The sequence below is a fragment of the Ammodytes marinus genome, assembly GCF_949987685.1.
Source record: "Ammodytes marinus genome assembly, chromosome: 2".
Classification (NCBI taxonomy): domain Eukaryota; kingdom Metazoa; phylum Chordata; class Actinopteri; order Uranoscopiformes; family Ammodytidae; genus Ammodytes; species Ammodytes marinus.
In genome coordinates, this window is record NC_137231.1 from 16,607,257 (window position 1) to 16,635,169 (window position 27,913).

Here is a 27,913-nt window from a genome sequence, read left to right on the forward strand (position 1 = left end):
GCAAGTAAGCTGTACAGCTTTAAATTGTGAACTATATAGTCATAAACAAGGCGTTTCTGTAAAAGATAGCCGGCTCTCAGCAAAGTCGAACAGGATCAAATATATATATATACATATTATTATTTTTTTAACAGAAAACAAGAGGAGCATAAAAGTAAGCCTTGAAGGAATAGTTTGACATTTTGGGAAATTCACTTATTCGCTTGCTGGCTGGGAGTTAGATGAGAAGATTGATACTCCATGTAGAGTATTGATACCCCCATGAAATGTCGAATTGTTGTTCTTACACTAGACATATATTTTTGTTAATTATTGAAATTTATGTGGGATGGGATTCAGGGGAATAGTGTTACTTTTGGACGGAGACAAGCTGTTCCCCTGTCTTTAATCTTTATGCCAAGCTAAGTTTACCAGCTGCTGGCTAAAGCTTAGCATTTAGCTTATAGACATAAGAGTAGTAGGCGGCTTATCAATCTTCTAACCTAACTCTATGCTAGAAAGTGAACAAGTTTATCTCCCAAAATACAGAACAGTTCCTTTAAGTGAAAAAGGTCTTCGATCTCTCGAGTATAAATAAAGGTTAAATAAATAAATACTGTACATGGTCTATTCAGTAAAGCCACCACTCTCTTGGAGCCCAGCACTTGTTGTCCCAAGTTCAACGGGCTCATTTTCCCAAATCACTGTGGCTGGAGAAATCAGCATGGGAACAGCCTTTCACAAATGGATTTACACTGAGGTTGGAGTCCAGTTGACAGTGGAGGGACATTGTGCCAGCTTTAGAAGTCTAGTGGAACCTATGACAAACTTGCCACATTTTTATGATCAGTAGTGGACTAGAGTTCAAAAGAAAAGGATTTTAGATTTTATGTGACTGTAAAGTAAATCCCCCACAAAAGGAATAACTCATTCTTTACGACAGAAGACAGAAGGGGGAACTATGACAAAACCACAAAGAAGACCACAGTTTCAAAAATGGCCTTCCACGATCACTAATACATGCAATAAACAATTGCCATTTATCAAAGAACGAATCCCTATGTTTGTGCATGGGAAAGACTGAATAGATGAGTAATCTGCAAACATGGCGAGTCTCTCAGTGCCAACATGATAACATATTATTTCACAATCCCAACCGTTCACAAACACACCTCCTACATCCTTATTCAACCCAAATAACTCTCTCTCTCTCTCTCTCTCTCTCTCTCTCTCTCTTTCACTGTTCCTCTAGCATATTTAATTCCCCTCTCCACAAGCCTTCACACTGGCCTTCCTTCCACCTTTTAATCATGTTTGTTCAGTTTTGTCTAGTTGTTCTGGCTCTGTCCTCTCTGACCGCTGCGTCTGATCCAGCCTGTGAGGAGCTGCTCAAACCACTGGAGGATTGGAGCCGGGTACGTTGTCCTCAGCATTGACACTCATCATGGGAAAAGCGAAAAGCAGAATTGGGTTTTCTTTCATACACCTCAAACCAAAAAAAAATGTTTTCAAAATAATCAAGTGAAGAAAAAATAACAACAGGTAGACATGGCCTGCTATAAGGAGGCTAATGCCACTTTGGGAACTTTGACAACTCAAATGTTGGAGTTTGCAGAGCACAGGGAAAATGTAAGTTTCTTAATGATTGATTCTTTACCTTAAGAAAGTTGATTTGAACAAAAATGACATCAGATAAATCTGCTGTAAAATACCACATGGTGATTTAATAAGCAGTTATGATTGTAATGTTAGTTGTTATCAATTTGACGGTTGGACTAATAACGTGCATATTTATGTATTTGGCCTCAATTGATCTCAAAGGCTAAAACTAAAAGGGTTTTTAGATGTGTGCCCCGAAATGTCTTCACCAAGTGTTATTTTTGGCATTTTCAATGCTTTATTTATAGTGCAAAGAGACAGGGGTGAAATGGAGCAGAGAGGGGAATGACATGCAGAGAACTGACCACAGGTCGGATTCGAACTGGGTCTGCTGCGAGGACTGAACCTCAACACTCTAACCTCTACACCACGAGCATACAAGTCATTTTATGGATTTTAATTTTGCACATCTGTGTCTAGCTTTCTGGAAAATGGATATTACATGCTGCCACTTCAGACAATAAGGATCTTCTGGAGGACCTCAAAGCCATTAACAGCTCTTGGATTGAATTCTCTCCCGTACCTGATAGTGATGATATGACCCTTCACTGGGGAGACAAAGTGTAACTGATGATCTTTTGACTACAAATGTTCGTACCTTTTTAAGGCGACTCGTGCACACTGCACTGGTGAGACTTAATGGCCTTTTTTATGTGCTTTCCTTACAAAGGGACGGAGAATGTCATCATGGAGCTGTTACTTCAAACTTTGGGGGAAACTCCACCAAGGTGTCTTGTAAGTCAATTATAATACATTATTATAAGGTGTTTTTTTGTGTATAAATGCTCCAACCGCATAATAATATGTTTATCCTGTGTTTATACCGAATAGTTTACTCTAACTCCTCCAATCAGGACCATGTTGGGAAGCACCTGCAGACCTGCCCTAACTGCATACTATGGACAGACTCCTCGGTGTCGGAGGACAGGAGCGGGGAAACCAGAGAAGGCAGAAACATCTACCTCTTCAGTGTGTTCACAGTTGTTCCTGTACACCATTGTACACTCAATTGTATTAAGGATTTATTTCATGGATGTTTTAACTAGTTCATTAAGATGACATTAACTTTTTCCTCCCCTCCCCTGCCCTGTTCTGCAGCAAAGAGTGGGAATTTGGATCCCTCTGATCTAGAAGTTTTCAAGAAGCAGGCCGCATGCCTTAACTTCCCACCAGAATTCCACTTTGGAGAAACCACAGGTACACACAGCTCTAACTTGTTTGTGTAACTTACCGAGTCGACTGCCACTGTCTCAACTCAATATTCTCTTCCTGATCCAGACCTGTGTCCTTACAAGAAGTCTGATGTGGAAATCGATACAGGAAACACACGTTGAAGGGACAGGCACCGTACACCTACAGCTCAAATCCACTCTGAGACCTAAAGTTACTCCAGGAGTCAAATTTGTATTCACGTATGCTATCTTAGATGTTTGTAAACTACCCAATCACAGATGACTTGATAGGTTTTTTCTTGTGAGACGAGAAGGATTATATATATAGAACAAATAGCTATTTACCTTGACTGAAATGAATAAACAGCTATCACATTAACTGTCAGATTCGTAAATCATGATGGATGCACCTGAATGCCTCTTTCTGTTATGCATTTACAGCTTGACAAAAATGGAAGCACAGTACCCTTGCATGCTTCTATTTAGTATGAATGCAATCTAGCTTTCACTAAGTGATTTCTAAAAAAAAATTGTTTTTTCATCGGGCTGCAACAAATTGAGTAGTTATTATTTGCTAAGCGGAGCTGTGGACCGGCTGACATGATTTATGCATTCTCTTGTTCTACCTCAACACTATAGTCTTTTCATGTTGAACACTTATTCGAGGGGCCCCTTGATGGATGGGATGCAAACGTATTACATGCCTGTGAGGAATTTCTGCTATTGTGAGATCCCTTTCAGATGTTGTTTTGCACTGTTTTGTGATTTCCCTAAAAGGAGAGAAAAAACATATATATATTTTTTTTAACATTTTTGCTTAATTCCTCTCACTTCATTTCACCAGGCTTACTTTTATCACATTTCCAAAAAGCATTCACCACAAAATGGAAATGAAATGAGTGACTGAAGTTTTTGTGTGTCACATAAGACTGCTTCAAGCTACTGTTAGCGGAAGAGAGGAAGTCACACACACACACACACACACACACACACACACACTGAGCACAAATACAAACCAATAGCTAACAGATATCAACACATAGGGGAGAACGGGATAATGCGAGACACTTTTTACATTTGCTTCCCTCTAAGGGAGCTAAAATGATTTATCAGTCAAATGTACACATTTCCCATTACTTCAGGATGTTTTCTAGAAAAGGGCATTAGCAGAATGTATTCAGAATTTATTCATGACAAATGATTGTTTTAAAAAAAAGTTGTCTTGTGTCTCAGCTTACCCCAGCTGTGGGGTAAACTGAGACAGACCAGATAAATCAAGGGGGTAAACTGATCCACTTACTTTTTCCACTCTGAAACTACCATAACAAAAAATCTTGTAACAGTTACAATCCTGACAGCTAGCTTGAAAACCAAATATTCCAAAACTAATGTCGGACGAGTAACAGAATCATGGGGTTTGGTCAATTAAGAAAAACATTCTCTAAACACTTGAAAGTAACTCTGATCAAATACACCTAATTCATATTCAATAATTAACATTCAAATGACAGATATAACCAGTTAGATTAAAACACAGTCTGGGGGTCAGAACACAGGACCCTTAGAGCAAACTAGTGTCTGGGGGTCAGAGCAAAGAACAATCAGAACCAGCTAGAACAGACCTGGGACTCAGAACACAGGACTAGACCCAGCTGTCATTTTCCATCTTTTGAGTCTATGATTAATATTTTTCTGCATTTGTTTTATTGGGATCATTCATTGAATAAAGACATATTACTTAGAGTCTATTGGTGTTCATTCCTGTCCCCCACATAAATACGTGCCAAACCATGCCCTTGCTGACACCCCTTCAACCATCAACCCCCACCTCCAGCCCACATTGTCTTTTGTCTTATTCAAACTAGTCTCCTTGCTACCTCAAATATAATGGATTCGTTTAAAGAGGGCACAGACTTTACCCCACAGCATTTGTCTCACTTTACCCCACTGCCACAATTTGAGAAAAAACTACCTCTCTGCAATTCAGGCTAATCTTCAGTTATCATCATCACATGGTGGCATAGGTTGGTAGTTCATCAACATGTATGATAGAAGTTGTTCTACCTGAATCAATTTGCTTTGGCACAACAATCGATTAAGTTGACAGCAAGAAAATTTACTTTTACATGCAAAAAATAAATTTTTGTGAAAAAAAACATGCATACAACATCACCATGAGGTCCTCTCTTTCATGGCAAAGGGGAAATGAGAGGGTCTTGAAAACATATATCTCACATGACCAGAAATGTGTTCCATTGCCTAGATACAGGGGGTGTCTCACATTACCCAATGGCTCACATTCCCTCGTTTTCCCCTACAGGAATTACATATTCTGCCCCGAAATTGATTTGAGTCTTTGCTTGACAAAAAACTGTACTTCTCTGACAGATCAAACCTTTAAAAAAATCTGGTCATAAAACGCAATTGGTGATTTAGTACCAAATATTGACAAATGGCCCTTTGCAAACGAACACATTGATTGCTGAATGTCCTCGTCTCAAGGTCTTTGTGTGTGGACCTCAGGTAATGTTTTTCCAGATGGAGCTACACCAGCTCAACAGCTGGCATTCCAGGTAGGAGTGTGTTTGCAAGGCACTATATAATAGACAAGTGACGACCTAGATTGACCCCAGTGTTTCACAGGAAGCACACATAGTCAGTGGACTTACTGTGACTAACGCATCACATGTGTATTATTACACTTATTATTTTCATTACTCTTAATGGAGGCTGTATAGTACATGTTATGTAACCTTGCACCAGTCCTGAAGAAACAAAAACCTATGATATGATATGTCACTGTCCATCTTGTGTGTGGCGTTCAGTCAATTTGCAAATGAAAAGTAACTTATGGAAATCTTTTAATGTTTTAAAGCTGTTGCCTTTAAAAAAAAGTGTGTCTGTTTGTGTCTGTCTTTCTTTTGATTCTCTCTGCTTTTGTGTGAAATATGCGGGGGACTTGCTATTTAGTGTCTGCCAACTGGCTGTTACATAACAAGATGAATAGGACATGAGCATTTGCTGACTGGGCGTGAACAATGAGGTGTGTGTGTGTGTGTGTGTGTGTGTGTGTGTGTGTGTGTGTGTGTGTGTGTGTGTGTGTGTGTGTGTGTGTGTGTGTGTGTGTGTGTGTGTGTGTGTGTGTGTGTGTGTGTGTGTGTGTGTGTGTGTGTGTGTGTGTGTGTGTGTGTGTGGGTGTGTGTGGGTGTGTGTGTGTGTGTGTGTGTGTGTGTGTGTGTGTGTGTGTGTGTGTGTGTGTGTGTGTGTGTGTGTGTCTGTGTCTGTGTGTCTGTGCATCAGTGGCCCAGCCTACTTTTGCACAACACTTTCCCTAGGTTCCTTTGAAGAAGCACTAGCTGGCACAAGATCCCTGACATTAGTGTTGCTCTGTTCTGTCTCGACTCGAGTCATGGCTGCTCAGTTTTTTGTAGCGCTGCTTGCTCTCACCTCCCTGGTCGCTGCATCCGAACCGGACTGTAAAGAACTGGTTAAGCCTCGAACACTGGACAGCCACAGCCACGTGAGTATAAATGATGATTTGTTAGGAGCTGGTCCAATGTGAGGAGACTCGAAAGCGCAGTGATGCATGTTTCTTTAACTTGATTAAATTAGTTTTTTTTGGCGTAAATATGCTACAGTGTGATTCAAAATAACCCAAAATGTGTATGAAGTTTAAAAAAATGCAATTGGTCATAGACTGTATTACTAAAGGATGACTTGCAGAGCAGTGCATCTGTGCAGCCATTACAGTCTGACGCATTGAAGTACATGGGAAACTGATTTCTATATTATCTTGTAATCATTTTACAATAGTAAAGCTTAGAAATATACGGTTTCCCATGTACATGAATGTATCTTGTAAATCAAGCCCATTGTACATTATGTATAATCTTAACAGAAAAACAACTGTGACAATATGCTATGATAAAATGTCATTCTTAACAGAAATAAACAAGTGTTTTTCTTAGAAGGGAATAAAATAATGTATTCATTATATAATCTCCCCTCTGGAGTTCTCGTTCATAATGCAAACTTTCTCAGAAGATGAAAGCTAGATATTCAAATATATTTTTTTCCCTGAGTCTTTTAGGATTTCCCATCTATGCTGTCTTAAATAATGTTTGTTTTGGGTGTGGTGGATTGTTGGCGCTCCACTGAGGTTACGAATGTACTTTCAATCTCAGCAATATGTGTTCATTTTACAGTAGAATCACAAGGATGCCAATACAGAGGAATGTCACGTTCATCTCTTTAAAAAACAAACATTTGAAGCTCCATTACAGACACTATACTACTTTATTTGGAACATAAAGTATGAGTGTATCCTAACACAGATCAGCCCATGTAGCTGTATTGTCTCTGTGTTGTGTGGTGCAGATCTATGGAAAGTGGGCACTGCATGTGTCGACATGGGACGAGCCTGGACTGAAGAAAGACCTGGTGGCTGCAAACAGCTCCTGGGTGGAACTGTCAGCTTCCTCAGACGGCGAACTCATCACCATGTACTGGGCTGACCGCCTGTAAGTGACTGTGCAGCTGACTGCAAATGATGCCATTAACTCTCACATACAAATTACTTAGTTGTCTGAAGCTGCAGGCTTCACCATTGGGGAGTGTTTGTTAAAATATTTAATGCTGGATTATTTTTTGTTCCCATTAACAGAGGAGAGAAATGTCTTCAGGGTGCAACCAATATGACCATCACGGGAATGACCAGTCACGCTACTTGTATGTACCCTAAAAATATTCACATTTAAATCATCCTCTCTCTCTCTCTCTCTCTCTCTCTCTCTCGTTATTTAGGTGATTGCATGATGCAGCCAAAGCACATTGGACTCATATGCACTTTCACTCTGCACTTGTTTTTATATCTGGCAATTTGGTACATGAGCAATTATGCTCATGTGGAAGCTTGTTTTCCCTGATGTTTCACAGTTACGATCAACGGCCACACTTCATATCATGAAGGGAAGTACTACGAGACCTGCGATGACTGCCTCCTGTCCGAAGACACCACTCTCCTCCCTGACGGCAAGGCAAAGGGACGATACCTCTTCCTCTTCAGTAAGGCCCCTTTTCACCCCCCCCGCCCCCCATTTAATTTGTCAGCGGCAGGTCTGGATTCCCAGGCTACAATTGACTGTCTACTTTCCCATTTGTCTGTAATTCTAATTTCTCCCCCTGGCTTCTCTTCTTAAAGCACGGACCGGCGCTCTGGAGCCATCCCAGTTAGAAACCTTCAAGCAGCAGGCGGCCTGTCTCAACTTCCTCCCAGACTACTATTTTAGTGGCACAGGTCAGCAAAGCAATTCTGCTCTGTTATCTTACTGCCAGCACTTGTCTTCATGCTATACTTTTATGTCACCATTTAATCTTCCTCTTCTCATTTCAGATCTGTGTCCAGATGACAGGGAACCCGCCGCTTCACCAGAGGCAGAGAATGAGCAAACTGATGCCGAGCCCATTGCGAAGTAAAGCAGAGAAACCCACCCAAAACATCCAGCTTAGTGTGTACTAAATAGTCTTGTCGTATAGTGTGATCTGCATGTGCACTGATATAAGAGTGGACGTCCAGTTGGTTTCAGCAGCAGCAGCAATATATTCAAGGTCTGCTGGTGTCCTGTTATTACTGTGTCTCCTTGACCTTTCATTATTCAGTTTAGGGAACGTGAAATCTGTATTAGCTCATGGAATATTATGGAAGGTACAGGTACATAGGCTGAAAAATCCATTTAAAAAGTCCTTTATTACAACGTAACGCTGTAAATAGTTGAGTGTATTCAACTGGTTGTGAGAGGTGAATAAAAACCACTTTCAGTCTCAATGTGCGGCATTCTAGTCGTTCATTGCTTCCCTTATTCAGAGAAAAACATGTGAGTGCAAAAAGTGTGAGTGCCAACAGTTCTTTATCCTTTCTCAAACACAAAAGGAGATGTCAGACACTCTGCCGACCCATATGTCAAGATTATACGCTACCTCTAAAATGCAACACAGTTCCCAGAACCTTCAACAAAGGATGTTGCTGGGTAACTTCACCGTCAGGGGGAGAGAGAAGACATCAAACCTTTGTACAGTTTCCACAAGGAGTCCAAACGAAACCCACAGGGACACACAACCTTCGTTCTACTGAAGAAAAGGCGCTTCAGGTCCTTCGCAACGGTCCCAGGGCAGTTCTGGGACTCTGTCTGAGTTCATTCAGGGGCAGCAGTGTTTGCAACAGAGGACTGTTGAGCCGACCATTCAATGCTGTTCAAAAGAAATCTGCAGGGCTCTGTGTATAGTCATTAAAGAATAGCTTCACTGTGGTGCACTTGAGGGTGCAGTAACCCCCTTCTCCTCCTCCCCCCACATTTTTTGCACTTACACAACAACTTTTTCTGAGGGAAAATTAGTCAGCTTTAGACGTTTTCTGTCGCAGCCTTAACAACGTCCTCTGCAGTGCTGCCATCTCTCTCTCTCATCCACCTCATCCACACCTCTCTGCCTGACCATGGCAGTTCTTGTATTTCTGTTGGCTCTCACTTCCCTCTGTGCTGCAGCTGCACCCGACTGTAAGGATCTGATTAAACCTTTTATACCAGAGGACCCCAAGCTGGTAAGTCATGGTTAGGATCTTTTTATTTTATTTTGTATTATATGATTGACTTTGTATAGTCTAGAGTTCCCTTATTTTGGTATTATTTCTTTGTGTTTCTGTTATTTTGGAGCAACATGGCAAAATCATTTCCATCAGGGATGAATAAAGTTCTATCTTAACTTGTCTTATTGAGTGTTGATCTAAAAAGAAGAAAAAAAAATATTTTATCAAGAATTGCAATTAAATACTTGTTACATGAATTTGGACTTCTTGTGTGTGAAGATTTTTGGAAAGTGGGTGTATGTGATGGGAGCAGGTGACCCCAAGCAGTACCACAAGGCACTGGAGTCCCTGAAAAGCTCCTGGATAGACCTGTCTCCCACGTCCGACAGTCAAATTGTGACACTGCGTTGGGGAGATCGTTGCTTGTAAGTTTTCTGATTAAATTAATTAAATATGTTACATGCAGAAATCTTAATTAAATTAAGTCTGTAGCACACTATTAGAAAATAGTGCTATACCTCTTCAGAAGGCACATTCAATTTCAAGGTTGTGAAAAAAAGAAAAAAAAAAGGTATCCTTGTCTTTTAGTAATCGGTGCCTCTTGGGGGAGGTAAATGCAACAGTCTCAGGACCGGCGACTACTTTTCGCAGTAAGTGACCCTGAGTCAAGTGATGTGTAGATTAACACGTGAAGAGATGAAGCCACATACAGTTGTGTTCAAAATAATAGCAGTGTGTTTAAAAAAGTGAGGCAAGATCAAAATCCTTATCATAGCTTTTATTTCCAAACATGCAAATGCATTGGGGACATTGCACATTCTATTCCAAATCCAAATATGAAGAAACGTTTGTCAAATGAATGAATTCAGTGTTTGGGGGTCGTCTGACAAACTGTCTGCGGCCCCTATTCAAGCCAGACTACACTTTGAAGACAGTGAAGCATGGTGGCACAGACATCATGTTATGGGGATGTTTCTCATAGTATGGTGTCGGGTCTATTTATCGCATACCATGGATCATGGATCAGTTTGGATACATTAGAATACTTGAAGAGGTCATGTTGCCTTATGCTGAAGAGGAAATGCCCTTGAAATGGGTGTTCCAACGAGTCAACGACCCCAAACACACCAGTAAGCGAACAAGATCTTGGTTCCAGACCAACAAGATTAACGTTATGGAGTGTTTTTGAGGCAAAACCAAGAAATGCAGAGGAATTGTGGAATGTAGTCCAATCGTCCTGGGCTGAAACACCTATTCACAGGTGCCATAAGTTGGTCGGCTCCCTGCAACACAGATGCTCACAGAAACAGAGGTTATACAACTAAATATTAGTTCAGTGATTCATAGGAAAGCTAAATCTTCATGCATTTTTCAGTTGATACAGTAAATGTTTGAGTTGTAAAGAAAAATGCAGACACTGCTATTTTTTTGAACAGTCTAATATTCCTTTTTCTTCACTTTCTGTAAAAATATAGAAACATTTGATAAATGTTTCTTCATATTTGGAATTGGAATAGAATGTGCAATGTCCCTAATGCATTTGCGTGTTTGGAAATAAAAGCTATTATTAGGATTTTGATCTTTACTCAATTTTTTTAAACACACTGCTATTATTTTGAACACAACTGTACATAATGTCTTTAGCATGATATTAACAGAATTAAAAGCAACATTACATATCCATAATGACGGATCTATATATTCATAATTGATATGATAATTAGTCAATCCGTCTGCTTCTAAAGAAAACCTGTCGGACCACAAAGGATATCTTCTACAGACTCGCCCTGACAGCCTACTGTGGACAGACACCTTTCGAAATGGGGACATCACTGGTCGATACCTGCTGCAATTCAGTATGTTTTGCCCTCTGTTTTTACACAGCTGGTCGGAGATTCAAAACCGCTTTAAAAAATAATTAAAACTCCACCTTCTCTTTCAGCGAGGACAGGGAAAATAGAGGCCGAAGATGTTGAAGTGTTCAAGCAACATGCTGTGTGTATGTCCTTCCCAGAGAACGTCCACAGCTTTGATGGTAAAACAGGTCAGCAACTCTTCAGTTCTTTGCAAATACTGTAGCTAAATACAAAGCTGGACCTGTGAGTCTAGGTTAGATTACTGGACACTTCAACTTACAAAAGTTCCCACAAGTGAAGGTGGGGATGTTGTATTGTCAAATGCAACACTTAAATATTTATGAATATGTACCCTCTTCTGTTCTTCTCTGACAGTTTGTCTTTTTATGTTTTTCTTCGTTTCAGAGCTCTGCCCCGACGACAATGGCAGCACAGTGTAAGAAGCAATATGAAAAGATGAAGATAAACAGATATTAAGAGAAACATTTGTATAACGTTCTAGTTTTGTGTCGGCTGTATTATCTTAGCTTAAGCACAAGGCTTGATATTTACCCACATATGCTTGGCTTCATAAGTGTCAAATCATCATGTAATTAATGACTTTACATATTTACCTCAAATCCATAACAAATGCTATACTGATGAATAGCATTATGTAAATCTCACTTTTTATGCCATACAATACCGCAGTTATTACATTGCATGTAATGTTTTTAGATTCAAACTTTATTATTATACACTAAAAGTTGCATTCCTATAATTAATGGAAACCATGAATATTAAAACAAAATTCCGAAAAAGAATGTGTGCAGAAATAGTTCTGCTTTGTTGACTGTTATAATAAATAAACACACTGTCCTACTGGTGAGTATTTTTCATGGGTACAAAATAACAAAAAGGGTATGCTGATGCTCACGTAACAAAAATAAAGCCAATAAACAAATGTAATTGCTAATTGCAATTCACAACCAGGTAAGCGACACACTCATTTGAACAAAATATTTTCCTTTATAAGCATTTAAGTTCACATTGACTCTGATGTATCACTGCTGGGGGGGGGGGGTGTGCGAGTCTCTCAGAGTAAGGCTCCTTATTTCCATGAAGCTAGCAGCCTGCTGTAATGGCCCCCCAGGCCAGTTTGAACACTCTCCATCTTGCTTGACCTGCTGCTGTCTGTCCGCCCACTGGTTCTTGTGCTTTGCGTTGCTGAGCTGCTCTGCGCTTGTGACAGGCGCCTAAATCCAAACAGTGCTGCCACCTGCTTCTGACACTGAGAGGAGCCAAAGTAATAGAGCACTGGGTCCAGACAGCAGCTGAGACTGCCTACACACATGGAGAGCAGGTACGCCTGGTAGGAGCTGTCACTGGACTTTTGGGACAGCTGAATGTAGTGCACCATCAGGATGATGTTGGTGGGGGTGAAGCACACCACAAACACCACCACAACCACCACTGTCATCACCACGGCTCGGGTCTTCCTGGAGCGGTTCTGCACATTGGCCTTTGCAAGAGCCTGAATAATACGCACGTAGGAGACCACGGTACAGATGAGAGGCGTGAAGAAGAAGACAGAGGAGTAGATGGGGAAGAAGTAGAGATAGTAAGTCTGAAGGAAATCCACATCCTGCACGTCGTGACAGGTGGTGATGCCCAGGTCTGACAAATAGAGAGTTTGCCCAGAGATCAGGAGAGGGGACACACCTCCGAGAGCCAATAGCCACATGACGGCACACACGGTGGAAGCTGTCCGAGGGCTGCGCCAGGTGAGCGAGCGCATGGGGTAGACCACAGCCAGGAAGCGGTCGATGCCGATGCACGTCATGAGCAGCACAGAGCAATACATGTTGCAGTAGAAAGCCGCCGTGACCACCCTGCACATGAAGGGGCCATAGATCCAGTCGTTGCCATTGAAATGGTAGGCGATCTTGAATGGCAGGAGCAGGCCGAACAGCAGGTCAGCACAGGCAAGGTTCAGCATGTAGATCACCGCCGGTTTCCTGGGACGGATGTGATGCACAAACATCACCATGGCAACCAGGTTGAGGGGCACGCTGATGATGAAGACGAGGGTGTACACGGTCGGGACTAAGCTGGTTGCCAGGCGACCCCGGAGAAAGGTTTTAGTTTCCTCCGAGACAAAATAGTGCCTCTGGGGATGATGGCCTGATGATCCAGACGTCCCATAATCCAACAGGAACAGGTCAACAGGCTCATCGGTGACATAGTGCGCAGAGAAAGTCCGCGGGTTGAGCACTGAGCCTTTAAAAAGGGAGGAAACACATCAGTGGGTTTTTATAAAGGGTTAGGTTACCCAATGTTTACTTAGCCTACACCTACCTCTAGTGGTAGGGCCTAAGTAGTCATATAGAGTTTTGTTTTTTTATTTTCTCAGTTTTCTTTTGAAATAGACAGATAGGCCTACATCTACACAGTGTCATTATGTGTGTTTTGTTAAATTTAGGCAACCAGACTCTTCTAGAAATACTGTAACTTTTTTTAAATGTGACACAGAACTACACACCTATGACAAGACAGTAAGTAGCCTATTTAACATCTTGTTTTTACCATTTACTTTAATTTAAAAGTTCTTAATGCAGAATTGATCGTATCAATTATGAAATTGTTGGATTATTATTAATGCATTAACAAGTCATGTTTAAATTCAGCTTTTATCTAATTTATGTTTTTTTAAGTTAGTATCGCAATTAATCATTATTAGACGCTATCAAAGTTAATTTGTAACTTTAACTGTCAGTTTAGTGTAGCTGGGTAGATTTCTTATGTATCATAAAATGTTAATTACAAGTGCCACTAAAGTGTATTTGGGTACACCACTATCCATGACCTACTGCGTTTCGTCAACCAGGCAGAAATTTGTTAAGCGTTCCAAAACCATGATTATCCAAGTTCCTCATTACTGGCAATTATTGCATTCTTTTTCAGTCACTACTTTGTCCAGTCATGTTGGGAAGCGTCCTTCAAGCATAAAAAAAAACTTTCCAATTTTCACGCATAATGTACATTGGCTAGAGCCTGACATAAGGAGTTAAATTATGGGCTAAAATATCATAAAGTTGAAGCAACAGTTTAAACTGGGGAGTACAAACTGTAGTCTATAAAAACACACAATCATCATTTTCAACTATTGAAGAGAGTTCAAGCTTTCACACAAAGTTTATGGTTAAGAAAGTAACTTACCATTTTTGGAGGCGAGTGCCGAGCTGTGAAGAGAGAAGAATACCAACAGCCCTACCGTCAGTTGAACCATGGCTTAACTGTTTATCCTCCAAATATGTTACACCTATAAGTGTGTTGAGATGGTCCGTTTACCAGAAGAGCTCCTTAACTGTTTTTCTGCCAGCATCAAACATGTTATTACAGTCCAGTGTGGATACTCCGCCTCTGCCTCAATGCACATCTCCTCCCCTTTACAGAGAAATAATGATGTCCAGAGAAAACTATTTTTCCTCAAAAGGTTATATTAAGAATGACAAACGAAAAATATACATAGACGTATGTACATTGTTCATATATAAGAAAATGTATATTAAACATACATCAGTTGTAGCTCTTCCATTTTTTTCAATGTTTTATTAATTAAAAACATGTTTCTCAAACACTTGAATTAAAAAAGGCACTGGTCATGCAGACTGGATGGATAGTCCAAAGCTTCATTTGGGAACTAATAGACAGTTGCTGCTCCGTTTGAAATTTCCATCAAACCCTTAAAGTTGCTTCGACATCCATGGTAACAATAACCATGTGTTTTCCTAGCGTCTTTTACATACAAAACATGAATACCATTACGATTAATTCTTAAAAATACATTAAATATACAATCACGACATTGAGAACAGACACATTTTGTTGGACATTTCATTATATTGTGGTCCATCGAATTATAAATCAGATGAAACGGAACACTGCACTGCACCATCTGATGTAATTTTTCAGCAAAATCCATTTTGTACAACATTTCCATTCTGTCAGAAGGCACAATCAAGATTCCCCCTCCTCTCCTGTTGCTCTCTCCCTCTTTCTCTTTACCAACTCATTTTCCATAGAATTTTTTGTTCAAGAGAAAGATGAGCAAATTAACATTCACTTTGGCTTTGTCAAACATCTTCATGACGGCCACGCCTTCGTACTGCAGCTGAAGGAGGTCCTGGAAATAAGAAAAGAAAAACAGATGACAAACTCACACAAACTAGAGTGTTTCATTCATAGAGATGAGGTGCTAACTTGGCTAATATTACATACAACATAAATAGTGAACTTGGACTCTACGGTAAATTAAATAATTGTATTACTTTTATGTTAAGGAAGTTTTCATTACATTTATTACATATAAATTGTGGCTCTGACTTAAAGCACATATACAGTATGTACAGACCGTTATTCATAAACAATGTTCAATATATCTGCTATGACACACTTGGGAAAGGTTTACCTGGAAATGAAGCTGGACTTTTTCCATCTCAACTCCCATGAACTTGGCCTTCACCTCAAAATCTCCAACTTCCTCAGTGGGTGAAATGTCAAACATGACATTTTTAAACCTGAAGGAAGAAGAGTGAAACAATAACATGAGATAAAAGACATGAGACTTATTACAGACATACAGAAACAAATTAAGAAAGTTGTCAACAGTTCCACAGTAGAAGTCAATCAATTTCAATGTGCATTTCAAATTTAAAACACAATAAAGAGCATACATCATTACATGTGGTGTAAATGTAATATCTGATCAGTAAATGATAATATTAAATACCCAAGCCTTACAATATCTGTCTAATTGGTGCTGGACTGCTCAACTTACTGGTTTGTTTGAAGTCCTTCTATCTCCAGGATGACTCCTTTCTCATGCAGTCTTGCTGCAGTGTACTTCAGAGACTGTGGCTTCCACTTCTTACTGCCCTTTCCGTCTCCTTTGCTGTCCACTTTTATAGATCGGCGTGAATTCCTGGAAACACAAAACACAGTAATATGTAAAACCACAAGAAATCTAGCCCCATATATCAAAGAATCCACACAACACAAGTAAAAGAAGGTATCACGATTATCATTTACACACCAGAAGAAATGTTTTAGAAAACTGTACACACAAAAAAAGGCATAAGAGATGAAAAAAGGCAGAACTCACTTCCGGTTGAGGTTATCCAGGCAGGTCTTGATGTAGGTATCATAATAGTTCGTCTGCTCCTGGTAGAAGGCTGATTTGGAGTTGAGGGCTGTCAGTGTCTGCTGGAGCTTCACAAGCTCGGCCTTCCTCCTCTGTCTGTAGCGTCTTTGGTAGCGGATGTCCTGTAAAATTGGTTTTTAGCTGCACTTTAACAATTCACTTACAAGTAAGCATTGGAGGCATGGACGCCTTTCTATGTGAATTTTACCTTTGATATGTCATTAACGATGTCCTGGTATTTGTTAGTGGCTGTGACAAGGCCGCCCTGCTCCAGGTTACGGAGGTTCCTCAATATCTTCCTCTTCTTCTGCTCCAGGGGCAGCTGGCTGTCCTCCTGCACCGCTGCACTGCTCTTCAGACCCTCTGGTGTGTGGGCATCCTGGACCGCCCGCCGCTGAACAACCTTAGTATGTTCCATCTCCTGCAGAAGCAAAGTCGTAGTGCAGAAGTGCAACAAAAAAAAAATACTGTTGGAACTCTTAACAAAGAATATATGTATGAAAACAAAATGTATATTGCGTTGAAAGGTACAAATGGCTGATGGGTACATAAGGGAAAACAAGAAAGCAGAACATATTACCTGTGGGGCGGTAGCAGGGTTCTCAAGAATTTCAGGCAAGTTGTTTCCAGATTGAATTCGAACCACATCCACTACAAGCTTTTTTGTTCTGACACACACACAGACACAGACACACAGACACACACACACTATATTTAGTACCCAGACAATTTTAATGAAGGCATGAGCAGGAGAATATCTGATTCATTGGTTGGAAACAATAGCAAAAACACATGTATGTGAAAGACTTATCAATATAGGCTAGGCTATTTAAAAAAAAATTTCACCATGCAATTTCAGAAAATATTATTCAACAGTTGTCTGTCTGTTTTTTATTATCTAATGTTCCATTATTTATTCCCTACAACTGCTTAACAAAGTATTTCAAGCAATTCTGCATTGACCAAACACATGCATTACAACCAAACTAACATTTTGTTTCCACCTAATGCCACAACTATAGCAAAGGGACTGACTGATCGAGACGGATACATGTTTATAGGAGAGATATCCCTGACCACCAAACCCCTTCCTTTTAGGACAGGAAGCGATAGAAGAGCAGGAAAGTCAAGAAAGAAACGCTTCTGAGTGATAGGCCACAAAGAAACGCACACACAGTGTCAAGACGGTTTAAGTGCAGTGCACTTAACAAGGCATTCATAACAACCCCAAGCTCTATTACTGAGTACTCCTGAGTAAGTGGGATCCAGTGTATTGCTATAACATATACATGAAAGACTGGATTGCGACTGCATGGCCCAAAACCTCAAATGAGATTCATAAACTCTTGCACTGTAAGGATACAGATGATTGGAAAGTTAAAGTGGGAAATGTATCTCAGCAATAGCAAGGATAAACTCACTTTGTCATTAGAGTCTTCAGGTCTTTGTCATCTCCTTCCAGTAGCTCAAACTTGCTGGTTAGTGTGAGCGAGATCTCTGTCTTGGCCAGCTGGCTCAGAGCATTCTCTCTGTTGGGGTCATTTGGGTCTACCGCTCCTTCACCTGAAGGAAAGCAGCAAGGCACTTAAGTACTATAAGTACATTTAAGCCAATTTATGATTAATATAATATATGTTGATCTGACACAGTACCAAGAAATGTCTCTACATCAGGGACGTCTCCCAGGTCCTGCAGCAGCTCATGCAGTAAGTCATTGTGGTCAGGAGAGATGGCCTCCAGATGTTCCAAAAGCAGCTGAACAAATACAGACGGGATTAGTCCTGTCCAAAAAGCCTAAACAATTAACTGGGCGACAGGCGCTATATTTTCTTAAGTTAAACCCATTTAAACATCAATACCTCAACAACACAGTATATAAATATGAAGTATTGAATTTGCTAATCCCATCAGGCCAACAGATAATACAATTAATACAATTGAGTATTAGTAAAGGAAAAGGAATTATGTTGCCTTTAAAACAGTGTTTTTGCTTTTCTTTACGTATCGAACAGAGAGGGAAATGATCAAATGATATTTGAGTGCAAAATGAAAGCTGAGAGAACATCTGCTCAAACCAACACGCACGTCATCTCCGTTGTTATTCCCTGCGTCACTAAGTGTGGAGTGAAAGCGTCAACAAAAGGACACAGATGGCTTTACGTATTGTCTGTCTGTATGTCTGTCTGTCTGTCCAGGGAAATGGAACCTTCCACTGCCGCTCTTCCTGTGGTCACTTATTTGTCAAGAGGAGTTTTGTCTTATCAGATTGTGGAGCCCATTACGGCAAAATGAGCGATTTCTGATATTGGGCTTATAAATACAATTGACTTGACTTCAATCTACTGTTGTCCTCGCCGCTACCCACTTTAAAAGGGATGTGGTCTGGAGATTATAAAGAAAGGAAATAGGATGATGACGGAAAGTAAGCATGTGGCTGTGGGAGCAACACATGATAATGAAGAATGAGAAAGGGTCAAGAGGTAAAGACATCCTTGGAGCAACAGATAGCCACATCTGGTGGAATTTAGACAGTATGCAAACAAATGAATTTTGCTCTTTAGATTTGAGGAGCATCAGGAGCATGTTGGGCATTTCATTCATATTAAAATACACAAAAAGGGTGAACTTCAAGTAGTAAAAAAGGGTTTACTGCTTGTTTTAGCAGTAATAATGCTGGCAATGTTCATTCTTGTAGAAGAAATAATACTAAAATAAGTTGTTGTAGCACTCATACTAGCACAAAAAGGGGAAATGATGCCAGTTGGAGAGACAAGCATACAGGTCTGGTCTTTAAATATTACCATGCAAGTACTGTAACTGTAGTATCAGTACTACATGCCATGTACAACTCTGGTCTTAAAAAAGGCATTTTGCTTGGGTTTACCGAGTGAGTGTTGATGATCTCCTCTATTGAAATGTAGATGATAGGCTTGCTCAGAGTCACCATGTCTGAGTATTCGTCTATATTAAACTTCTCCTCAAGTTCAGGGACATCACATGCTGACTGGAAAAATACCCTGGTAGGAGGAAGAATATTAGAAGTTAGTTTTTACTATTTGGTCATTGAGATCCAATCACTGACAGACACAATACCTAGATTTAGCAAAATGACAAGGATATCCAGTGCTACTGTGTATAGGCAAAATGCAGAATTGTCTTTAATGTTGCTGTGACATTCTCTACTGAGGTTATTTTGATCATACTGAATGGTTTCCAGAAAATGGATTAAGCTTTGTGTGGATTTCTGGTAATGATGAGCCAAAAAATGCTGTGATGTTGGGCGGGTAACTGCATTCATACTGCCCCAGCCCTTCCTATATGTGAGTTTGTACACGTCCATTTGTGGTTCACTTCATTTTAGTGAAGGCATGCTCCCAATCACTGATTCCCTTGCCATGATTTCCACCGTTTTCACCTAGTTAGCTTAAGCGGTGTGTGACCTTTAAGTGAAATTTTTTTATCAACAGTGTTTACTTCATTTGTGCATAACATCCAAGAGCAATAATGTCTTAACCTCAACTGTTTTTGCCTTCCTCTTTTTGTTTTTGAACATGAACGCATACTGTATGATATTAAGATGTCATACAACACTTAGCTATGCTCAGATAGTGATACAAACATCTTGACAGACAAATCATCATCATCAGAACAGTTTTACCACCTACGGTGTTTGGCAATAAAAATGTCTCCTTTCTTACCTAAACTTCTCATACGTCTGAGATATGTAGTTGTTCATCGGTGTCATATGTGCATTCTCGCCCTCAAACAGCTTATTGGCAGCAGCATGTTGCAGCATCTTTGCCACAGAGCCCAGGTTACGGCGCTGGTCTATGTGAAGCTGCCCTCCTGCTGACACGTCGATGATGTCGAAGCCATCAGGGGCCACGATGGCTGGGTTCATGTATCTGTAGTACAGCAGGTTTCCTACAATCTGTGTGAAAGAGAAGAGAATCCATAGAAAAACACTATGTAAAATGAATTTGCACTCACCTCGGCATGCTCACAATAATAAAGCATGCCGTTAGTAGGACTGTACTGTATAAGCAGAATCCTATTGACACACACTGTACTGTGAATGGAAAAATATAGATATATATTATACATCCCCGAGGGCTTATACCTTCATCAGCTCATCCTCTGAGGCATCTGGAAACTTTTCGTGGAGGCTGTTCTTCAGAACTTTTGCTATGAATCTCATGCCATAACTACATGCAAAACAAAAAGCATTGAGGGGACATCAAACATAAAACAACATGCAGTCAAATACTTTATGACAAATAATATAACATATTCAGGACAGAGAAAATAGGGGGTTTATTTAAATAATATATTGATGATTTTAGGTATTATAGGTTTCTACATCTCTTTCTATGAGCATAATTAAACATTATCCGCTTTAACTGGTCGATACAGTCTTACTGAAATAATAGTTTTGTTTTTGTGATTTTTTTTATATTGAGGAAATAACAAAAATGTTAGTACCGGTATGTATGTATGTCCTAATCACAGAACTAGCCGACTTGGGTGTGGTTAATGCAGCTTGAGCAACTGACTACACAATGACTGTTTGCTCCACAGAATTAATTATCTACTAACGGCTTTGTCCCAACATGCAGCTGAAACCTTAACAACTAGACTGGGCTGCTTATGACATGCTAAAGCATTTGATCATATCCTGTCTAGCTCTATTCAAGCGACAAAGTCATTATATTGTTGAATAATTATTTTAGATTATTTTTTAAACAGAAGAGAAACAAAAACCCAACAGCAGGATGAGAAAATAGAAAAGGAGATAATAAAATACATCAAGCATGAAAAAGAAAATCTTAATATTTCAATACAAAAGATAAAAAAGGATAATACAAAATCTAAAGATGCTCATCTAAAAAAAATGTAAATCCTCCTAAGTGTGACCACATTTATTTAGAGAAATTGTTAAAAGGTGCACTATGCAGTTTCAGATGAGTATTTGCTTGCATTGACAGATCGTGCAGTTAGTTTACAAAGCATTTTTCCCTACCATTCCCTTCCCTATCATACATCTAAACAAAATTATTTTGAGGCACCTGGAACCAAATGTTGTAAACAATACTGTGGGCCCTGCTGCTATAAACAAAAACATTTAAACAGTAACTTTGCAGGTAGCTTTCCAACTTCAAACAGATGCAATTTTCATGTGAGTAGTTTGTTTACTCAGGTATGAGAATATACCTTAAAACATGTCCACTTCTCTGACACACCCAAAGTTACATAGTGCACCTTTAAAGTTACAATAAAACTGTACTTTGAAAGCATCTTGCTTCCATCATGCAGAAACAATACTAAAATGGCAGTGTGGAAAAAATAAAGAGGGCAAAGTCTTGTAATTGAATGTACACTGTGGCACTAATGCTTTTGTGTGTTATCTTGTGCACCCTGTATAACATAATGAAGGGAACATCTTTATTCCTCCTTTCAAATCACCCGTTTAAAAAAAAGGAGCAGGAAATGACAATAGACAAAATCATGCTGACCAAAATGCATTGACGAGCAGAACTGTCAGACACAACGTTAAAGATAAGAGGACATTGACACTTAACAGGTCCTAAAACTTACGGGATATTATCCAGTGAGGACACAATGGAGTTCAACACCTTATCTGTGGCTGAGCGCAAAGCCAGACTGGAAGCCTCCAGCCTATTGCGTACTTCCTCATGTGACATGGCTTGCTCGGGAGTCACTTCATAAGGCAGCTTGCTGAAGAACAATAATAGTGGACAGACATGTATGTGTAAGGCTCATTGTTTTCTGTTTTCATGGCAGTGGTTTTTATGTGCATTATCACACTAGTTAAAAATTGTGCAAAATTATTTCTAAAGTATACCAAAAATTCTCAAATTGATTTGCTGCAGAACATTTGATGCAAGGCATTCCTGGTATTGTTCATATCAATACAGTTAAGAGAAGGGAACATACCAGCCCTTGCTTGAACTTGTAAACAAACACAACAGTTAGCATTTTGCTCATTCATTTATTTATTTTTAAGTAAAGGTATGTAATTATTACATAACAATGAATTTGTGATAAAAGACTGTGTTGTCTTGGTGGTGTGTTAATTATTGTTCAGACATTTTGAGATTGTACTTAAAAGCTTTTAGTAAATATTTGCAAAGGAGTCTGTAGCTATTTTAAATAAAGTTATATAAGAGGTAATGGGATAAAACATGCAAAATTACCCGTCTAAATATAGACACCCTTGGACTAAATGAGTGGACAACGAACGTTACATCAACCCATACCTGGCCTCTCCAGTAGCCGACTCGAGCTGGTTGACCCAGGCTTTGTACACATCCACTGGGTTGGTGTTGATGCCTAAACTCTTGTCCTCTATGATGTCTTTGACCACTGGAGCCAGCAGCTGCCTCAATGTGTTGTGGCCCCGTGCACCTCTGTTGAAGCTCACCACCATCTTGATGACCGTTGGGTTCCCTGTCACTATGTCTTGGATCTGGTCCACCTTAGAACTGGGACACATTAAGAAAAATGGTGCAGTTGACCACTACTGTCAGTCATTTAAGTGTACATGGGCTTTGGATCTTAAAAGTTGCTTATGTAATCCTAATACATTAAAAAACTATACAGTAAGACAATAGTGTAAACAAGTGTAGAATTGCTACAGTGACTCGATGGTACAGTATTGATCAAGGCTGCAGTTCTCACTTGATTTCCTCCTCCAAAGCCGTCTTGAAGAGTTTGAGCAGGAGGTATTCCTCTCTCTGGTTAGAGGCGTAGTTGTACAAGGTGAAGATTACACTGTCCATAAACTTAGTGGACTTGTTTTGGGGCATTTGGAAGATCAGCTTGGCCAGGTAGGGAGGATTGGTCTAAAGGGAAGGGGAAAAGAATAACACAAAGGGATAAGTGCATGCACTTTGAAATCCTTTGAGTTGAGTAGATATAAATTGGTGTACAAATTGTAGAAAGGGGAAGAGTTAAGGCAAATGTTGGCATCACCTGCAGCAGATAAAAGAGATGTTGGTAGGCATCCAGTTTCCTTCTTTTGCTTTTGTTTAGGCCCTTGATACCCAGTCTGTCTCCTGCAGTCAAGTCATCTTTACTCGCTTTATTTTTCTTGGTCTTCATTTTCTTACTATGGGACACAACATCCTTTTCAAAAAAAAAAAACCTCAAATTAATTAAGCAGCCAAAACGGACACGACAAGATACTCTGAATACAGGAATTAAATCGCAAGTTATTAGGAACCTTTGCCTGAAACCTGTGCTACTACCAAACTAAGAATGATGTCAACTAACATGAAATAACGGTAGGCCTTTCCTTTACCAACCTGCAGAGTGATCCTGTTCTTCACCAGCAGTCCGATCTTTATGTCCATCAGGTTCAAGTCTTTTTCCATTTGCTGATTAGAGCGAATGTTGGTGACCACTTCCTCCCGAAGCCGTGTCACTTCCTGCTCTTCCTGAAGGTCCAGAGCGCTCTGCTCCAACAAGTGGACAAACTTACGGACCACTGACAGAGGAGGATCTTTGGCCCCAGCTAAAGTTTGACGTACAAGGAAAGTCAGCACAAGCAATGGACTTTCATAAACACACAAGTATTTTTCTTTTTCTTTACAATATCCCAATTGTAAAAATTGGACTGTTGTCACAATTACATTTTTAACATGGGCTGGGCAATCTAGAGAAAATCAGATAACAAAATATTTTTGGTCAAACCGCTCAATATCGACATAAGGTGAGGCCTAGCTTTATTGTGGCCTTTAAAAAACAAACACTATGGCATTACAACCATGATCCAAATCGCGGACAATATCAATTTCCACATCACAAAAAGTATTGTATATCAATATAAAAAGCCTTTTTGACTCACTTAAGGTTCTGTAATCATCCCTGGCTTTGTTGGCCTTTAGGAAAGCCTGGATTTTCACTATTTCTTTTTCCTGGACACACAGATAACAGTGAGTCTTACACAACATGGAACATACAACACAAATCCAAAGGTTGCCGCTCAGTGATGTTGACTTTATTATAGTGTTACTCACATGATCTTTGAAGAACTGCAACCTCTTATTGTATTGACGTTTGGCTTTCCACATTTTCACCACAGACTGGATCTAAAAAACACCAGTGTTCAATATCACGTATTTAATATGGTGGCTATGTTATTACTGTAAAAGGTATATGCACATTTATTTAATATGCGTTTATAAATCACATTAACAAGAAAGTGGTGTATGGCTCGACAGTTTACTTGTCACTTTTATAAAAGTAAAACAATACATTACCTTGACAACAGAATCAACATTTTTCTCAAGCAAATTCATCCTGTCTTTGTACATTTTCCTCTGTTTGTGACCTTTCCAGCAAGCCTGCGAGAAAAAGGGGAAAAAAATGATCAAAAGTGTATGTGGATGCTGCTAGTTGTGTTGCATTTTACATCGGTAATTCCTCAGCATGAATCATTAAACTGGGATAAACAGATATCCTGTTGTATTGTGTTGTCTTTCATGTTTCGTCATTGCTCTGAATAAAAAGGTTTTATTTGCCTTTTCTGTTTCTGGATTGTATCTTATTTTTGTGTGGCTATTTCTACTGATTTATTATTTCATATTTCAAAAATGACTGAAGTTACACTTTTCACAGTTCATAGTGGAGACATACACTACCTGCAATTTGATGACGTGTGGTTCTTGTTGTTGTAGGTACTCCATTCTCTTGGCATGCTTCTTCCTAACCAGGTACCCTCTGATCCTCGCCTGCAGCTGGGTCACCAAGGATTCATTGGCCAACCATAACTGTTCCCTGTTATACTCTGCAGTCACACAGCTGACAACACTCTAAAGAAAAATAAAAGGCACGTTTTGAAGAACCCCCTATGTACTGTGAAAATTAACTAAACAAATGATCAGCTCAATTAAAAAATGTATCCATCCATACTGAATCCATTGTAGAACCAAGACGTATATCAATCTCACCATTGAGGAGATGTAACATTTCAACAAATGATTATATAATAAAGTAGTGAAACTATGCAGGATAGCAGGGGTACCTGGATTTCATCTTTACTGAGCTGGCCATCTTTTTGGTCAAATCCTTCAGGCTCTTCCCAGGTGCCCTCTCCAGTCTCCAGGTTATAGAAGTATTCATGTCTGTCCTTGATGCAATGTTTTACCCACACACTATCAGGGCTGCCTGGAGGAAAGAAGAAAAAGCGAATTTCATATTGAATAACAAATCTAAAAACAGCAGGTGCCTCTCGCTGTGTATAGGCATCCCTTTCTACAACACTGAGCGTCCTTTCTTGTGCAACTTGATGCATTAAGTCCAGTTTACCTTCAGTAGCAATGTTTGTTTGTCTCTGCGCCAGTTCAGTCTGGTATGTGTCAGCACATTCGGGGAGGACAGCTCTGACTCCCGCACTGGGAACTTGCAAAGTCTCCAGTGTATTCTGAGAGTCTCCCTCGGCCACCATCCTGTTGATATGAGCTACTGCTCCAGCCACTAGCAAAGTAAACAAGAGTGAATCAAAGCAGCTGTTGTTGAGTCAGATATGCAAACAGCACAGTAAACCCAAAGTGACAACCAGCAAGTGAGAAAGGGATGATCAACCACAAGCAACACGGTTATTTAAACATACCAGAATCACTTATTGTATATACCATATTGTACTAAAACACACAGGCCACCTACATTACAATTTTTACGTAACTGATTGGTAAGATATACAGTACCAGCTCTAGCAATGTCAACTCATTATCTTTAAAAGACGAGAAAGAAAACCTTTGTAGTATCTATTCCATAAAATATGAAGAGCTGTTATAGTTATGGTTCTGTTTATATGAAACAATATAAATATGAAGAGTCTGAGCCACAGCAACATTAAATTATAAAATGTGTCCTTATCTAAATGTCAAGCATCAATAAATGAGCAATAGGCTGCTGAACTGCAAGATTATACAGCATTTCTGAAGATAAAGAATTTGCAGGAAAATAAAGAAATACTGCATGTGTTGAAAATGGTGCCAGAGTATCTATAATGTATGTAAAAATGTATCTGTCACATGCTTACAGGTGATCACAATGCAAGTGTTTTCACTGGTATTATGGGTCAACATTGGGAGATAAAAAGCCTTGCTTTTAAGGTTATTTAACTACCACACATACCACAGTAAGTAGGAGGAGCTGATGAAGCTAAATAGGAGTTTAAATTAGATCCCTAGAGGTGTGTGGTGATCTAAAAACAATAAACATTCTCTGGACAATCACGGACGGTTGGTAATAAGATAGCGATGAGTGAATTTAACTTGTGGGGACATACATGTGAGAGCCTCCTCTTCATCCTGGTTGGCTGTGTCTATGGCCTCTTGGATTTGATCCAGCCACAGTACTGCAGACTCATCTCCAGAGCTCTACAATCAGGTGAAAGCACAAGGTCACCTCTCTTACTGGAAGAAAGTAAGACTACGTCTCATGGACTCAAGGCATTGTTCATGCTTAGCTGCATAATACTAACTTATATATAAATCTTTTGAAGCAATTTTAGTCCAAACATACAATGTCCACAATTAGACATTTTAGAAGAGACAGTACATTAAGCAAAATCATCAAGTTGGAATGGTGTAATTTTTTAATCTGCAGCATTTTGCTTTATGGCAGAAGCACTTCATGGAAATACACACTACAAGCTGGTGCTGCAAACAGCAAATTACTGAACAAAAAACTAATAGACCGTACAATTTCCCCTATGCCCATAGGCACATAGGGGAACAAATAACTAACTGTTGAGAATATTTACACTAAAACACATTATTTCCCAACTGCCCCCCCCCTCCACACACATCATTCCACACTTTGTACTGAAAAACAGACCATGACAATATAACATAACAATCACACATGTGTTTATTCAGCCTGTCTTTTGTATTTGCTCCCAGGCTAATTTTAGAGAACTGTGGTGGGGAATGGGGTGTACCCCTGACCACAGAGCCAACAGGAAGGAAGTCACCATTAAAATACAGAGCAGCCTAAAAGCAGCCTCTTAGTTTACATATGCCTCTGACCAAGGATTTCCACACCATCTGCATATGTATTGATACAGTCCCACAGGGTAAGCCTTCCGCTAAAACAATCCCCAGTTTTTACTTACAAATTACATTTCTTTGTAGTGTAAAGTTTATGGTACAAACCAGACAGACATTAACACAAACCAAGAAAATAAGGTTTTGTTATATCATTGGATAATCATCAGCACCATCTTGAAACACAATATCCAGTTCTTATAATACATCCTAATGATCTAACTACTGTATAATGTTATCGTGTTAGATAAACAGCATGCCTTTTCATGCAGGTGCAGGAGCTTTCAATGCCCAAAAACATATATTATAGTAGTTATTCCTCAATTCCATGACTGGGCTGACATTACACCCCTCAACTAAATGCAAAGGCCAATTACTTTAAAAAACTCCATAGTAACCTTACGGTAACA

The 27,913-nt window shown here is 39.6% G+C and overlaps 4 protein-coding genes across 4 annotated transcripts in view; 2 read left to right on the forward strand and 2 right to left on the reverse strand.

Annotated features, from left to right (window-relative positions):
* Positions 1–6,151: 6,151 nt before the first annotated feature.
* On the forward strand, positions 6,152–8,627 carry LOC307262001 (uncharacterized protein). The gene is made up of 6 exons (XM_080042731.1): positions 6,152–6,330; positions 7,188–7,330; positions 7,474–7,538; positions 7,746–7,874; positions 8,011–8,106; positions 8,203–8,627. The coding sequence occupies exons 1-6, from the start codon at positions 6,220–6,222 to the stop codon at positions 8,283–8,285; spliced, it is 627 nt and encodes a 208-aa protein (XP_079898857.1). The 5' UTR covers positions 6,152–6,219; the 3' UTR covers positions 8,286–8,627.
* A 193-nt stretch (positions 8,628–8,820) lies between these two features.
* Positions 8,821–12,136, forward strand: LOC307261285 (uncharacterized protein). Its single transcript, XM_080041789.1, has 6 exons — positions 8,821–9,405; positions 9,670–9,815; positions 9,979–10,040; positions 11,136–11,246; positions 11,333–11,434; positions 11,652–12,136. Exons 1-6 carry the CDS (start codon positions 9,301–9,303, stop codon positions 11,684–11,686), a joined length of 561 nt encoding a protein of 186 aa, XP_079897915.1. The 5' UTR covers positions 8,821–9,300; the 3' UTR covers positions 11,687–12,136.
* A 200-nt stretch (positions 12,137–12,336) lies between these two features.
* f2r (coagulation factor II (thrombin) receptor) lies at positions 12,337–14,514 on the reverse strand (the record flags this gene model as incomplete). Its single annotated transcript, XM_080035012.1, has 2 exons — positions 12,337–13,505; positions 14,445–14,514. The coding sequence occupies 2 exons, from the start codon at positions 14,512–14,514 to the stop codon at positions 12,337–12,339; spliced, it is 1,239 nt and encodes a 412-aa protein (XP_079891138.1).
* A 318-nt stretch (positions 14,515–14,832) lies between these two features.
* Positions 14,833–27,913, reverse strand: part of iqgap2 (IQ motif containing GTPase activating protein 2) — a 33,854-nt gene continuing 20,773 nt past the window's right edge. Inside the window, exons 16-38 of the mRNA XM_080047846.1 lie at positions 26,744–26,834; positions 25,759–25,926; positions 25,475–25,617; positions 25,092–25,262; positions 24,711–24,794; positions 24,468–24,539; positions 24,296–24,365; positions 23,754–23,962; positions 23,422–23,574; positions 23,128–23,291; positions 22,707–22,931; positions 22,024–22,164; positions 20,549–20,633; positions 20,127–20,359; positions 19,313–19,445; positions 18,081–18,183; positions 17,850–17,991; positions 17,009–17,096; positions 16,637–16,849; positions 16,390–16,550; positions 16,066–16,209; positions 15,697–15,805; positions 14,833–15,411 (exon numbers count right to left, since the gene is read on the reverse strand). Coding sequence (XP_079903972.1) covers positions 15,298–15,411; positions 15,697–15,805; positions 16,066–16,209; positions 16,390–16,550; positions 16,637–16,849; positions 17,009–17,096; positions 17,850–17,991; positions 18,081–18,183; positions 19,313–19,445; positions 20,127–20,359; positions 20,549–20,633; positions 22,024–22,164; positions 22,707–22,931; positions 23,128–23,291; positions 23,422–23,574; positions 23,754–23,962; positions 24,296–24,365; positions 24,468–24,539; positions 24,711–24,794; positions 25,092–25,262; positions 25,475–25,617; positions 25,759–25,926; positions 26,744–26,834 — 3,216 coding nt within the window. The 3' untranslated portion in view covers positions 14,833–15,297. The remainder of the gene's footprint in view (positions 15,412–15,696; positions 15,806–16,065; positions 16,210–16,389; positions 16,551–16,636; positions 16,850–17,008; positions 17,097–17,849; positions 17,992–18,080; positions 18,184–19,312; positions 19,446–20,126; positions 20,360–20,548; positions 20,634–22,023; positions 22,165–22,706; positions 22,932–23,127; positions 23,292–23,421; positions 23,575–23,753; positions 23,963–24,295; positions 24,366–24,467; positions 24,540–24,710; positions 24,795–25,091; positions 25,263–25,474; positions 25,618–25,758; positions 25,927–26,743; positions 26,835–27,913) is intronic.